Source organism: Buteo buteo, chromosome 10, assembly GCF_964188355.1.
Source record: "Buteo buteo chromosome 10, bButBut1.hap1.1, whole genome shotgun sequence".
Taxonomy (NCBI): domain Eukaryota; kingdom Metazoa; phylum Chordata; class Aves; order Accipitriformes; family Accipitridae; genus Buteo; species Buteo buteo.
In genome coordinates, this window is record NC_134180.1 from 2,582,646 (window position 1) to 2,598,417 (window position 15,772).

General features: G+C 45.0%; 1 protein-coding gene across 2 annotated transcripts; it reads right to left on the reverse strand.

Annotated features, from left to right (window-relative positions):
* Positions 1–749: 749 nt before the first annotated feature.
* SIN3B (SIN3 transcription regulator family member B) lies at positions 750–15,351 on the reverse strand. 2 transcript variants are annotated; one of them, XM_075037969.1, is made up of 19 exons: positions 15,228–15,351; positions 14,434–14,540; positions 13,724–13,877; positions 12,433–12,696; positions 11,888–12,031; positions 11,510–11,632; positions 10,907–10,996; positions 10,353–10,471; positions 9,402–9,609; positions 8,554–8,670; positions 7,949–8,187; positions 7,514–7,697; positions 6,694–7,288; positions 6,020–6,189; positions 5,290–5,463; positions 4,917–5,009; positions 4,550–4,644; positions 3,897–4,101; positions 750–3,509 (listed from the first exon to the last, which is right to left on the reverse strand). In XM_075037969.1, the coding sequence occupies exons 1-19, from the start codon at positions 15,330–15,332 to the stop codon at positions 3,279–3,281; spliced, it is 3,417 nt and encodes a 1,138-aa protein (XP_074894070.1). In that variant the 5' UTR covers positions 15,333–15,351; the 3' UTR covers positions 750–3,278. The 2 variants fall into 2 exon arrangements, 1 of the variants encoding a protein (XP_074894070.1); XR_012651936.1 differs by having other exon boundaries at positions 3,381–3,509; positions 3,740–4,101.
* Between the last annotated feature and the right edge of the window lie 421 nt (positions 15,352–15,772).

A 15,772-nucleotide genomic window follows, 5' to 3' on the forward strand; every position in this document is an offset into this window, starting at 1 on the left:
TATTACCCAGGAATTTGGGGAGGTTGAGGGAAAGGCGGGTGGAGGGTTATTTTCATGGTTGCTGTTGTATTGTCTTAACCTGTAGCAGATGTGCTTATAGATTTCGGAACTGGAATCAGTCACTTTTCTTCCATGTCTATTGTATTTAGCATGCAAGTACTTGGGGGCCAGGCCTGGCCCATATCTTTGCGCCACACCTCTCGTGGCAAAGGTGCTGCTAGAAATAAACCAATCTGCAAAAAGATATGCTTCCCTGGCACTACACAATGTTTTCTTTTGAAACCTACCTCTGCGTGGAGCAACTGTGCCACCCTATGGACTCCTGTGCTCTCGGCCAGTCAAGGGCCTTTGCTCCGAGAGAGGTCTTGGCAGAATACACATAAGGACAGAGCTATAGGCACTGTCTTCCTGCAGGTGATCTCCTATTGCACGCTACTTGCGGGAAACTTTTATTTCCCTTTTATGTTAGCTAGTGCACTGGCTCACGTATGCCTACTGTGCACTGACTTCTCAGTGTGGGTAAGGTTCAAGATTTGCTGCCTGCTGGCCCAGTGGAAGGGAGCTGGCACACATATAAATCATGACATCCTGCAGCCTGTCCAGCAATTGCTTGAAGGGCAGTTCATCTAACTTCTGAATTGCATTCTTCTACTGTTTAAAATTCAGTTTCGGGTGCAAGACAATCAATTCTGTGGATTATCAGAAAGTTTAAATTAATTTAAAATAAATTTAAAACAGTGAGAGCTGCAGACTTTTAAAATCAATATTTTATTTTACTTGAATGTGCAAATAAATATAAAAAAAACTACATTCAAAGAGCTGGCAAAGCAATTACAAGCCCAAAAGCAAAGATCCTTCAAAAAAATGGAAGAACAAACTCTTGAATCAAGGTCGTGCTAGCAGATACACAGCAGTCGAGCTTAAACTCCCAGACATTAGCAAGCCACTCTCAAACCTGCACTGCCTGCTTATTCCATTTGCATCATTTGCTACTATCATTTTTGAGACAATAGCACTGTAAAGGGCAAAAGTCTTACTTAGTCTGTTCAGACTATAAATTAAGGTTTACAAAATAAGGATGCTTAAAAATACCCGAAGTACACTTAAAAATGGGGAGATGGAGAAGGATGGTGCCCAGGTGCATTACCCTCCTACACCCTGGTACACTTGGAATCAAATGCATTTTAAGCCACAAGTTGCAACCTATTTTCTAGTAAACATTTTTCTGTATCATAAAACCATAAAATTTGGCACAGTTGTCATCTCCACTGGAAGACAGCAGAGAGGTGAAGAGGACTGAGGTGTATTTTGTTGAGCTGTCTGGAAACAAAAGGGGGACACTGTGCTTTGCACTGGGCTTGTCCCCCCGCTCTTCCACCCAGCCCTCCCATAGCTACGTCGTCAGTGTCTTTTATCACTTACTGCAACAAGATGAGGGGAAGAACCTTCAGATCATTTCAGTAACCAAAATTTAACAGAGACCCAGACAACGAGAACATGAGTTCTTGATGAAAAGTCCTCCGCTGGCAGTGGTTGTGCAAGTGGCCACGAATGCCAGAGACTGGCCTCCCTCCTTCCCTCCTACAGATTATTTTGCAAAAAAGACAAAGAGTCAGTACAGTTTTCTATTAAACATACCCCAAAGGCCAATTTTTCTACTGTCAAGTGAGACAATTGCAAAACCAAATGTTGTACAGTGGAAATAACCAAGGACAAATCCTACAGGCTGCTACTTAGGCCTGGCAGAAATTATAACCTAAAAATCAAAGCCACAAAAAATATCGAGGTGAGGGCGGCTATTCCCCCAAAAGCCAGGAAAAAGTTGGAAGCAGAGCTTAAAGGAGGCTGGACCTGCCTCAAGACATGTTTGTAATACACTCCACGGACAGTGTGCTTGCCCTTGGCCCCTGAAAAACAAGAGCGAAGTCACAGTGGGGTTACAGGACAGACACAACTAAATTTCCTTGATTTTTCAATAGATTTAAGTCAGACAATTGACGTAGTGTTCTGCACGGTTCGGGGTAGGTTTTTTGTTAGGCTTCATTGCAAAAAAGCTTAGATAGAAGTACAGACAGTTCAGTGAAAAAGCTTGTCTACGATGGTTGTGGCTGGATCTAATACTGCCCATTACAGATTTCCATGTGTCACTGCAAATACAGCATCTGTGCTGACCCAGCACAAACAGCAAAGTATCTGGGACAAACCTCAGATCCAGTGCAAACACTGTGCTGCAAGAGCTCCATCTACTGATGTTATTTCAGTGGTACAACCCAGCAGAACCACGGAGTCCGGGCATGCACAAGGAAAGCAAAGCGCCTGAGAACACAGGCTCCAGAGGCTGCCAATCAACATGCAAAATACAAAAAAACCCCAAAACCAAAACAGGCCAGACCTCCCAATGGATATTCCTCCCCACGCACACGCCCCAAGCAGCTCCAGATCTGAGAAGGCAGAATCTGCAACAGGTTTTAAGTTGACAAAGCAACAACATGGGATCCGGTGCACATCTGCAGAGGGGTAGCTGATGGGCCTAGGCTGTCTTGCGCCACAAATTGCTCTTGCCTAGCACTGCAGCTCAAAGAGTTTCTTCCCCTTAGTTCATGCTCCAAAATACTTAGTTGATGAGTGAGAGTCAGAGCGTTTAGTACGCTGTTCACCCATGTCTCTCAGTTTTGGCATTTTTCTCAGCAGAGCACCAGTAATGAATACTGCGTTCATTGCCTTATTAGTACACATAGATAACGAAGCAGCCCATAGCAGGGCTAGCAATCTGTGCCAGGTGCTCGCAGCCCCGCTGGCACTCGGAGGTTACATTGAAGAGTTCTGCAGGCTCCAAGACGGCATAAATTCAGGAAGATAGGGAACATTAAACCCTTCAAAGTGGAAGCAGCTGCCAGCATCTGCTCAAATACCAGCCCAGCTCCATCTGTCCAACAAAGCCACTAGTGGTAGTTCGCCCAGAGCTTGACCCACTCGCTCAGCCTTCCAGTATTGGCTGGTCAGCAGTGGCCTAAAGTTAGGAAACTACTAAAAAGTGTGTGGCAATGCCAAGAGCCCTCTTCCCATAAAGCTTTTAAAAGTCTCTTCACGATGGCTGGAGGATTACACTGCAAGGAGACAAGTCTATGCCATATGGAAAATACATCATAATCCAAAGTAAAATGCTGTTTGGATAAATATCATTAATACATACATTGCATTCCCACCACTATTCTCAGAGTAAATGTGTTTCACCAGCAAGGCTCCTACTTGTCTTGGCCCCAGGAACAAGTCTCTGCTCACGGTGAAGCTGGACGGCGACTGTACTGAACTCTGTATCTGTTCACTGGGACCCCATGGACATTCACCGTCTCACAAGTTGTTTTACAGGGCACCATCTCCTCGTCTTCATCTCCCATTAGCCAGTCTTGAACTACATCAACTGCCTCCATGGTCACGTTCTCTTCTAGCCACCTATTGTGCCACTCTTCAAACTGCTGGTGGTGCTTTAGCAGTACCATTGGCTGTACCTGAAAGCAGGACAGTAAAGATCACCGAGAGGTTTCTGGGCGAGAAGCCAAAACCCTCACCTATTTGTATGTCTGAGATGTGCATGCTTTACAACACAACACAAACAGTGAAACAGGAAACTGCATACCTGCATTTAAAGATCTCTATTTCTTAATGTTTGCCACTCCCCCTTAAAGTTTGCATGGTAAAGAAAAGGCTGCTAAACTAAACCAAAGTACGGAGCATTTACCAGCTCTCCTCCATGTTTCATCCAACACAGAGTAGTAACTTCTGGGTGTAGTTTGCAGGAATTCAGCCACAAGACTTCTTATCGGTACCTGTCTTTTGGCTCATATCCTCAACCTCTGCTACTGCCTGAGCTGCAGAGAGAGTAATAGGAGATGCACCTGCTTGGCTCGGCAGAGAGCTCCCCGCCTGTACATGTAATCCTCCGAGTTCATGATGAACATCATTTTGTGGGTGTTGAGCTTGAACCGGCAGTCCACGTTGCAGGCACTTTCCACCCCAATCAGCCTCTTCCAGGAGCTCTTCACTTCACTACGCAGAGCTCTCACTTGCTTACATTGCCACTTGCGAAACTTTTTTAGGTTTCTAGAACAAAACAAGGATGACAAAGCATGTGTCATGCTTGGTTATCCATTCTCTTAAGCTAGCAGAGCTGACAGCACAAGTATGAAATTTGTATTTCCACATTTAGTTTTCAGACTTTCTCCAGGACCTTCCCCCATACACTCTGACAAATATTTAGTGAAATGGGAGCAAATTAGACCTCAAATTCCTCCCAGAACGGACTGCTTAAACAGTCCCACTCCATTCTAAACACGGTTTCATGAACAAACCTCAATGCAGTGGTCATTAATTTTTTCTTCAGCATTCTTATGCAGCACACTGGACTACAGCAGCCCCTTTGGACCTCAAAGATGAATGCATTTCCCTGGAGTTGCTAGTATGGCACATCACCCAAAACCACTGCCACATATGCAGAGAGGAAGCAGTACCAGCTGCTGCAGGTGTGACTCAGGAGAGGGAGCGTGCTCACCTTTGCAGAAAGACTGGTTTCAATAAGAAGCCGTCATTCTGGTTGTTCGGAGCTCCTTCTACCCCAACATACTGCTCCATGTAGTTAGCCAGGTGCTACACAAGAGAGACCAATTTCAAGTCAGGTTTCACTCTCATCAAGACAAACATCACCACAAAGAACTAGTTTATTTCCAAGCTGCTTTTTATGGAGCTGACTGATGTTGAAACATACCCATTTCTGTCAATGACCATATGTAATCTTCCCACCTCCCAGGTAAACTTATCCTCCCGGCAAAGTCTCACATTTTGGAACAAGAAAGCGGGAAAGCATTCTTACACATCTGCTTTGTCTGTGGTACAGCAGACTGCAATCATTGTAATATTACCTGGACCTCCACAGGATCTTCTGTCTGGGTTTCTTCTGTATCCAGAAGCTCAATGGTCATGATCACCTGTCCTTTCCGCTGAAGAAACATTACCTGTAATAAAGTTACAAGCGCAAGATATTGGCCACATGAGTTCAGAATAAAATGCTGTATACTCACAAGTCATTTGGACAACAAATATGAGCTAGGAGAGGAGTAAACAGCAGGGCTTTTCAGTGAGCCAGCATGCCACTTTACTGTCTGTGCTCTGGTTTTGGTACCTTCTCTCCGTATCGCTCTCTCTGACTCTTATGGCCTTAGAGCTTCCAAACCCAATTCTCCCAGGTAAAGTGCCACAGTCACTTTATGAAGTTCCCTGGCAGCATGTTCTTACCTTGAAACAGTTCTCATCTGCCATGCAACGTTCAGCCTTCCACTGATAGCTGGTCTCCTTTGCTGCCCGGACACACCTAGAGGATAAGTTACCTCCAGCAGCGCCTCGCTTCCTTTCGTTCAAGTAGAGCTCAACAACCTTCAAGCAGATGTCATCGCTCACTAGATGGTGAAGCTTCCATTAAAAAAGGGGGAATTCAGTCAGCAAGTCTGGGCCAAGAGTTAACTCTAGTGTGTTATGAAAGGAGCACAAAACTTAGCACAGCATCACACCTCAGAGGAAGTACCAAAGCTTTAACTCCAGAGACTTCACACATTTCACTCCCTTTTTCATTACTTTGCAATAAAAGGAACAGAGAAGAGCGAGGGGTTGATGTGCCTTAACTGTAACAAAACTACAATTAGAAGACAGATTTGAGTAAAAGGACTGGACCTTTTTTTTTTTTTTCTTTTAGATGTATTTTGGGAGTGGCAGAATTTTGAAAAGACTGGAACTTAAAAAATGCTGGAAAAGGCCAGGAAGAGTAATTCCCCTAAGGTGGTCCCTGTACTGAAGCTGAACTATCTCACTGAACTTCTGTTACTGTTTCCGCCACATATATAACTTTCCTATGAATTTGCTTTATGTTTAGTGAGTCCTTGCATTACAGGGTACAGTGAGAAACCTATTCGTCTACAGAAGGGAGATGCGCAGCCCCCCAAACACACAGCACAGCCATCAACTTAGTTACCTGGCGGACAATATTCTGCACCAGTTTGTCCATAGTAAAGCCAATATAGGCATGGATAGTGAACATCTCCCTCAGAGTGTCCTCATACTGCGTTGGGTCAATATTGCCATCCAGCAGACTCCTCACCATATCCAGGAACGCAGGGTAGTACTCCTCCAGTTCCACCTCACCTGGGTAGGGGAAAAGTGCAGTCACTTAATGCATGTAAGAGGCAGAGTGAAGTCCAGAGATACAAGGGACAGCACTGCTCGAGAAACATGACATTCAGTACCAAGAACATGCTTACAGACAGACAGTTCTCTGTAAGGAGTGCTGACGGACTGTAACTTTTATCTCCTGCACTTCCATGACTACCTTGTGCAGTTAACTATTTTGTTGTGGAGCCATTTACATTTTAAATCAAAGTAACAGATTAATACAAGACACTTGAGAACATCTGACAACAGCGGGCTTGTGTGAAGTCTCTATGAACTATGCATAAGAGCCCTCAGAAGATAAATTACAAACGAGCTATCCTGTTAAATTAGCTGTGTCCACAAATCACAAATATAGTGGAGATTTGCACGTCTACATTCCTTACAGACTTGCCTGCTGGTCTCAGTTACTCAGATATATACAATTGAGCACTAGCAACCAGAGCATTAAGAATGGAGTATGTCCCGGATTATTCTTACTTGGTTGCTTCAGTCTTAGTTCCATGGCTGGATCATTGGTTTTTTCTTTTCTTCCCTCACAAAGGAGTTTCTCTCTCTCTTTTTCAGTCCGATATTCTAGAAGCTGCTTCTGAGCTTGACGATAAATCTTTAGAAGCCTTGAGCACAGAGTCTGGTGAAGGCGGAGGAAGAAATACCAATTATTATTGACAAAGAATAGACTGTAAACATCATCCAGAGTATTGTGGGGCTCAGCAGCTGTAACATCACAGAAGGTTGCTTTTGCCTCCAAAGGACTGCTTGGAGGCCCAGGCACATGTTTTTTCCGTAGCTCAGGAGTATCCAGGTTCTGCCCCTGGTGGTTTTCTCTGTCTTCATCTGTTGATTCTTCAGAAATACTGTGCTCAGGGGGCTGAGAGAAAAACAGCTCAGGTATGAAGTGATGCACTATCTGCCGAATGGTTGCTTGATCCTCCTTTTGGATAGTAGGCTGCCTTTTTACATAATAGCTGATAAGTGACGCTGCATCTTCCAAAATCTGCTTATCTTCATAGATAAAGATAAGATGAGGCTCATTTGTGGATGAACTTCTCCCCTCTGAATGCTGCTCCTGATGCTGTAATCAAGAGACAAATAGATAAAGATCCTTCCAATCCATGCTCAAGAGCCACTCCTGCCAGAAGAAATAAGCCAGTATTAACGCTATGCTTGGGACAGCCATTTTTGACTGAGCACTCTTCAGAGCACTACCACTTCAACGAGGTCCCAGGTGCTACGTAAACATCTAGATAATATCATAAACGAAGGACATACTGGATGGGTTATTTACTAGCATACGCACCTCATCATAGACACTCTCAATTTCATTCAGCAAGCTCTTGGAGCGCAAAGCTTTGGTGTCATTTTGTTTGAAGTTGACGGCCTGGTGGTCAAGGGACTTCAAGTAGGCTTTCTCATACTGCTCCCGCCAAATTTTGTTAAAGCCCTGCTGGGCCTCCCGCCATTCCTCCTCTTTTGCTTTCAATCTATATAAATGTATAGTCTACTTCAGTTCAAAAAGACAACCACAGAAATACACACAAAGCATTTTTAATGTAGCCAACTGTGATGTACCAAAAACTTTTCAATATTCTTGGAAGCAATAAATAAATAAATAAAATCACCACAGCTGAAGACGCGTTATCCTTTGAAACACCATCTACAGAAACCAGTTGTTTAAAAATGCTTTAAAAATCCTTTATCAGTTTCTTAAAGAACACAGGAGAATGGGAATTACCTCTTAAGAACAACAGGAACTGCAGTAACTGGGTTTTTCTTAAGACTTTCAATGATCTCTGGTGCTTTATCACCATAGATGCGATAGATGGCCCTGCGCTGGATCACTTCTGATGTTCCTCCCAAGCAATCATCCAGTCGAAATTTCTCCTGATCCTCTTGAGTCAGACGAGACAGTTTTTTCTGCACACTCTCCAGCACACGTATTGTGGCTAAATTGGTCTCCAAGACAACATCCAACTGTTAAGAGTTCACAAAAGACACAGTGTAAGAACAGGCATAGCAGGAAAATGGAGACCAGCAGCACTCAGCTTTGTGGCATGCATTCCAGCCCCACTGGGTGGAGCTAAGAAGCATCAGCAAGGTTTCTTCCTAGAAAATACACCTCCGCGAGTTCTCCCAAAGGTAACGTGCTTTTTAGAACTGGACTCATGCCTAGAAGAACTATTAGACTCCAGGCAAGTGGAAAACACCAAACTCTACCTGAAACCAACAAACAGTAACAGAACATTCAGTATTTGGCCACCAATTAATTCAGTCAAATTCCTCATAGCTAGAAGTTTTGCTTTCTGAGGAGGCAGACAGGAAGTTCAGTAGCAGAGGTACCTCAAACCGCTCATCTTCACAGCGATGCAACTGCTCCTCATAAGGAGTCTTCTTGGAGCTGACAAAAGTGGAGTCTTCAGACCAGGATGGAAATGAAACCCAGGTATCATTTAACACCTGCAACAGTGCAAAGACATGACATTGAACAGAGCCTTATGAGCTCAGAGCTGTTCTCATGGGGTCTGATACTTCTCTGTTTCATTTTTGCAGTTCTTCCCTGAATTTCTATTGGAAGTTTCAGACCTAGTTCACAAGTCACTGTCATGACTGCTCCTCAGAAGATTAGTGGTCTGTGTGGAACTGTGCCAGGGCCCCGCTCAGAAAGCTCGAATGCACCTTCACCATCACCTAACAAACCACAGAGATCACTCTGCAGTAGTCAGCAACTGTAAGTAAAGGAGACAGAGTTGCTAACAGCAGCAAGAGGTAGGAGCACCTATGCTGCAGATACCTGTTCTCACCGAGAACAGAGCCTAAGACACTGGCTCACAGTGCTCTTTCAGGAAAAAACCTGTTTCTAAAGTCTATATTGGAACACTGCTAGAAAATTAATTTCAGGCTATTTAATATTCTTTCTGTCTATAGGAATAAATTTGTGTATGCACACAGACTCAAAAGGCATTAAAAGAGAAAGATGCCATTTGAGATGGGTTCACATAAAGTTAGTAAAATGCACGTGGATACTCTTATTTCAATAAATGGGATGAATAACCGATGTGAGATTAAAGCTGGCTAATCAGCATTAAAGAGAGGAATCCACATGCAGAAGCTGTAGCACGAACTACCCCACTTCAAGTTATGTAAGTGCAGTTTGTGTTCAGGGATTGAATAGGTTGATCCTGAAGTACCTCCTTGCAAATGGCTGTTCTTCCACTGCACTTTGGCTGCTGATAGGTTTTTGGGAGAGCCCGATAACTTGATCCTATGCGTTTGCAGGAAGCATAATCAATTTCCCGACTCATTCCATCCCCAGATCGGTCGCTCAGTGGAGAAGCAAATGAAAGCTCTTTCACACCAAGAAAGGACTTGAACTGTGCAAAGAGTTCTGGGAATTTCCTTCAAAAAGACAAGTAAGGGTATTTTGTTATTTCACTCTGACAGTTTTAGGGTGGCTAACGTGTCATAAAAGCAAGGGAGAAAATCTAAACAAACTTAGCATTGCAGTGAGAAATCTTTCACCAACTTTTTACCTCTGTTATCATTCTCTCTGAATTACTCTAGGTTTTTTGTTTGTTTTTTTTACTTAAGGCAGAAAAAGAATTTCCCTTCACAACTTCACAAATACTCCCCTCAACCAACTGAGGAGTCACTGATCCTTGCCATGTGACTCTCCCTCCTCTGCTGGAAGCCAAACAGCACAAGACGCTCACGTCACAGCTCGAACTATTTATCCTTTTCACAGCTCTGTTCTGAGATTTCATGTTTATACCTGTACGGTATTTGGAGAGATTAGAACAGGGAGTGTGAACAGAGACCACCCTCCAGAATTCATGAGATTCTCTGCCCTCAATGACTTAATATAACAGCAGGTAGTCTGATGCTTGTGAGGCTTTCAACTGGATGCAGAGAGGAAAATATCCTCCCCAAAATGCTCTTTAAGAGCTGTATAGATATGTTAAAAGATTCAGATTTTATTACTCCTCTTTTTGGATTAGCCTTCAATTTCTTGCATGCTACCTAGGAGATATTTCTTAAATTAAATCCCAAGCTTTAGTAACAAAGTTCACAATGTCTACTAAAAAGTAACAGAGTAAGACCTAAAAAGTACAACACAGCAGAGAAGGTAGTCAGTAACTTACCCCAAAAATGGTGTAACTAGCTGGAGCAACTCAGAGCCAGAAACCAACTCCTGGTTGAAGAGAGCAATGCAACGGAGAAAATTTTCATAGACTTCCTGACTCTTTAGCACCCTACGCACCTAAAGCACAATTTGGAGAGAAACGATCAGATCACTTGAACACCGCTTTTATTTAGTTCATCTTCTAAGTAGTCTGAACCATGGGTACAGTGACAAATCTCTGTCTATTTCGCAACATAAAAAGAGAATATGCACAAAAATGCCCAGTTTCAAACAATAATCTAGTAACTACAGATGGTAACATGAGGAAACATCACTGAAAAAGAAAGAAAAACACGACTGTAAGAGACAAGCATGCAGGAAAAGGTTAATTGTCAGTTTCTATTCATCTTCCAAACCCACCTATTTTCTCTTTTCTTGGTCTGTCTTTACCACTTGAAAAATCAGGCAATTGCTAAGTGCTGACAGACAGATTGTATAAAAAACCAACCAATTATTTTCAACCATTTATGTAATTATAAGTCCACAGAATGTGAGAACAGGCCAAATACTGACCTTGTCAAAGAAGGAAAACTCTTGCAGGGTTCCATATTTTCCCACTGTCGCTACTGACAGATCTTTGGTACCTCGCAGTTTCATTTTCTTCTGTTAAAAGAACAAGCAGTTACACTTAAAATGTTGTGACACAAATACTATCAAATTCCACTTCACTGACATATAACAGCTCTCTGCAAAGGCTGAAACTCCGTATTTCTCAAACAGTGATCTAGCATTGCTGTGTCAACTCCTCCACAGCAATCTCTATCAAATGACTCCCAGCTCAGAAGAAGAAACAACAACAAAAAGGATGAATTGAGAATTAATTCCAAAGAAAGACTTCTTTCTAGAAGCAATAAATTGTCCCTTTCCAGGGCCAATGCTTAGTACAGAAGGTCTTGATATTTAGTATTCTACATGTTACCACGCACATGTAAGCATACTTTAAAAATTCCCTTTCTCTGCAGTAATTATTATTTTTAAAATAACTTTGAAATTTTATTCTCATACCGAACACCTACATACCTCAAAGATGCTACTCGTTACAACTTTATCTAAGCAATTATCTAAACACAATGAGTAATATCAGGTTATTCTAAGTTTTTACTTGCGAAAAGATACCTTTGCTGGGCCAGAAACAGGACGCAACAGCAGTGGTCTAGATCGCTTTTTGCTGTGTTCCAGATTCTTCTCATGCTCAGTTTTCTGGACACTGTTCACTTCACATGGTCCATTTCCTGTGAACTGAAGTAAATAAATAATGATTTCAATGTTCTCTTCTCCACTGGCGCAAATAAAGAATCCTATATATCTGAACAGAACACGGAGCATGTAGTTAAGTCACCTGTTCTGCGAAATTCCAAGCAATGAAGAGGAGCAAAGTTCATCTACTGGCTGTATGTTTTTCCATAATGTTTTGCATTCCTAAAGCTTCTTTATGTATTCTACATACAAACAGAGAGTATTCAATATTCTGCCTTGTTCTAAGTGTACACATACCAAAGACCTTTTAGCCTCCGGGAGGAACTGTCCAAACTCAGAAAGCAGATCCTCCTGTCCCCTGAACAGATTCGCTACTTCAGTAAACACTTCTTCTTCTGACATGCCTCGAAAGGGTCGGCCTTTAGTGTTCAGCTGTTCTTTCTGAAAAGATATGCACAGATATTAAAAAGAGTCAAAACATACCTCACTATGCAAGAAAACTCATCAACTCAGCCAAAAACCTCATGCTACACAAACTTGAAATAACTATCAGCTAGCGTAAGGTGCTTACAGTGCATCCTTTCACTCAGAATATCACTAAATCAACCAAAGTTTAGCAAAGACAGATCTAGATACAACCCCTTTGCACCTCAGACCCTGGAAAGTTCTACAGTTTTCACACTTTTGTCATTTCATGGGAATATCTATGAGGCAATTGTTGGACAAAGGCTAGTGCTTGGGAACTGTACAAGCCTGTTCAATAGGCAGACATTTCATTTGACAGCTACTCCTCAAACAGCTACAGTGCAAACCCACAATTGCTTATATGGAAGACTCTTTACCTGGTAAGTATGAAGAATTTCTAAAAAGGATCTGTAAATTTCTGGATGGTCAAGAAAACGTGTTTTGATCTTATTCACGTAACTGATAGCATTATTGAACTCTACAGAATCAGACTCCAAAGGAATTTGGGATTTATCTTCTTTGTACGGAAGCTGTTGCCTAAACTCCTCGGAACAGTCACTGTGATTGTGTGAATTCTCCTGGGAGTAATGCAACAACAGCCCGCTGCCAGGGAGAGCGCTGGGAACAGGCTCTGAGGGCACCTAGTGGCATAAGACACATAAGACAGTGACTTGTACAGAAACATAGGTGCAAGTTCAACAACAAGCTAGCATCAGGATTTTCAAGCTGTCTAGCTAAAAAAAGATTATCACATGACGTGAAGAAGAAAGAAAAAACATTTAATTAGCCGATAAATTTCCCTACCTAGTTTAATAACACCATCAGTTAAAAAAAATCCCGTAAGTCATATCCTGGTTTATGAATCATCTGACTCATTACCGCTTTTGACTGTCGCTGCATTATCCACTACACTTGAGAGGGTGTACCAAACAACACGCACCGCAGTTTCTGTTACCACTGTTTTGTTTCAGAGGAACTGTCAGTTTTAAGAAACATGTTAAAACATAAGGCTCTTAAAGGTGCTAAATTTCTAAGCAACAGAGAGATCTAAGGGAACTGAGATCTAAAAGATATTTACTGCTACTAATTAGAGTTAAACCACAAGTTTATCAGTAGAATTCAGGTAATAGCTCTGTTTCAGCCTCCACAACCACACAACAACAACAAAAAAGGCAGCAGAGGCCAATACGTATCCATCTGTAGTACAGCAGATGTCTTTCATTGCAGGATGTTAGCAATTGCATGGCAATACCTGACATTTTTTGCCTATTGCCTAAACACATTTCCCCGTTTCTCAGTGGAGGACTGGAAATGCGATTCCTCCAGGATCTCTTTTTGAAATTTGTCACTACAGACACCACGTATTAAGAATCTATATAAGTATGTCAAGCTAATTACAACTTCAGTTTTCAAATCTGACTGAAGTATTTGGAGTTGAAGTGGCACTTCATGCAGGAATATCTATTCTTGTGTAAGCTAAACTAACAATTGGTTGGAGAATAAATATTTAAATTTATATTATGCCCATTATCATAGACTTTGAAAACCATGTAAAAACTTCAGCAACATGCAATACACATAAATCTACATAGCCTAAACTGTGCAAGAGATGCGTATAGCGACACATGTAACGGAATTTATTTAGAGAATATGAGCTCTATAACCTACCTGACTATTCAAAGGTGACTGTATACTTAACTTCCCATTCTTTGGAATTTCTATCCTGTAGCCCAGAGGGAGGAAAGCATTGAATCCTACAATGAGGTCGGGATGCTCATGGAAAAGCTGTGAAACACGTCGGATTACTCCGGGTGTGTCAATGCTAAAATTGAGAAGAGTTTGTTACTTGTGTCCGAATCAGAAATACAAGTTAAACATAGAAAATTACACAGGTATGGGAAGCATCTGGCTTCTTAGAGATGCAATTTTTAACACACAAGTTTGGGAACCTCAGACCTAGAAATTAGCCCAAGCAGAGGGAATGACCACTGCAGCCTCATACTGGGAGTGTTATCCACAGAGAAGAGATATGAGCATGCAGGTTACCCAAAATGGGCAAGACAGCCATCACCTCTAGGGCTGACAGGTCACAGAGAGGCTCTGCACTCAAGCTTCCTCACTTATTTCCAGATCTGCATTTCAGAGCGGGAAGTAAAAATAGATTTGCCTTTTCCTGTGGATTTCATCTCTGAAAAACAACAGGATGGACAGAGACCCTCCATTTCCAGTGTCTAGTGACTGCACTACTGGGGGACAGTGTGTCCGGGGAGATGGAAAGATGGTGTGAAGGCAGAGAGACCCCCACGAAGGCAGAGAGACCCCCGCAAAGGCTGAGGAGCTCCCCGGAGCAGCCCTGGGGGACAGGATCTGGGTTTTACCTCTGGCTCTTGAACTCCTTCATGATCTCCAGGAAGCCGTTGTAGGTAGCGGGGTCGCTGCCAAAGCGGATCTTCACCTGGTCCAGGTAGGAAAGCGCATCCTCCACCTGCAGGGCGAGAACACGGGTGAGGCCCAGAAAGGGGGAACAAGTCCTGAGGCACCCTACAATCCCAGAATTGGGGGGGGGGGCAGGGGCACCCCACGGCACCGAGGGAGGTGGGAACAAGCCCGGGGGGAGCCCCACAGCCCCGGGGAAGTGGGAGCAGCCCGGGGATGGACACACGGTACCAGATGAGGGAGGGCCCCGAGAAAGGCAGACCCCCCCCCCCACGGTGGGGTGAGCACCACCGTACCAGGGAGGGTGGGCCTCACGGTGCTGGAGGAGGATGGCAAGGGGGTGCTCGGTACCGTGGAGGGGGGGGGGAACAGGTCCCCCGGGAAGATGACCGCGGTACCGGAGGGAAAGAACCGGGCGGGGGGAACAGGCCTGGGGGGCGGCCTCGCGGTACCGAAGGAGGGGGACGCAGGCCCCAGGGGACCCCGGTGTACCGGGGAAGGATGGCGGAGGGGGGGGGGGAAGGCCCCGGGGCACCCCACGGTCCCGGCGCGGAGGGTGGGTTCGGCGCCGAGGACGGGGCGAGGCAGGTCCCGGCGGGGCGGGCAGGGCCATCCCGGGGCGGGGGTCGAAGGCGATGGGGAGCGGCCCTTCGCCGGAGAAGGGGGTGGGGGGTGGGCTGGGGCGGAAAAAGGGAGAAATCACGGTGGTCCCGGCCGGGGCGGTCACCGCACTCACATGCACCGGCAGCTTCTCCTGTGCCGCAGCCCGGCCGCCGCCACCGCCGCTACCCCAACGCGGGGCGCTGCCCCCCCGGCCGCCGCCGCCGCCCCCCGCCGCCATGTTGGGAGTCGGGCAGCAGCGCGCGCCCCCCCCCCCCCCAACACATACACACACCCGCTTCCCCCCCCCCCCCCCGCCCCGCTCGCTCGTTCGCTCGCCCGCCCGCCCCCGTCAGCGCGTGCGGAGCGCCTGCGTCAGCGCGTACGGCGCCACGGCCCGGTGCGGAAGCTTGGGCGGCGCGCGCTGCTTCCGGCCGTTTAACCGCCATGGCGGGAGCCGCGCCTCAGGGAAACGATATTCGGTGGCTGAGGGAGGGGAGAACGGGTGAAGGCAGCGGGTCCGGTGAGAGGTTTGAAGGAGGGTAGAGGGGGGAATCACCGGGGGGCGGTGGGGGGGAGCGCGTTCCGGGCTGGGGGGGAGCGGGCTGGAGGGGGTGCCAGTCCTGGAGCCGAACCCCTCAGGGGGCAACGGTGGCCCAAAAATCCGGTGTTTCTGTGCCG

Excerpts from the sequence above, each read along its gene's own strand:
- SIN3B (XM_075037969.1), bottom strand. The coding sequence starts at position 15,332 with ATGGCGGCGGGGGGCGGCGGCGGCGGCCGGGGGGGCAGCGCCCCGCGT. Across the intron at positions 10,997-11,509 it reads CTGTTTCTGGCCCAGCAAAG|AAGAAAATGAAACTGCGAGG; the intron begins GTATCTTTTCGC and ends TTCTTTTAACAG. Across the intron at positions 5,010-5,289 it reads CAGATGAGAACTGTTTCAAG|GTAATGTTTCTTCAGCGGAA; the intron begins GTAAGAACATGC and ends ACTTTATTACAG.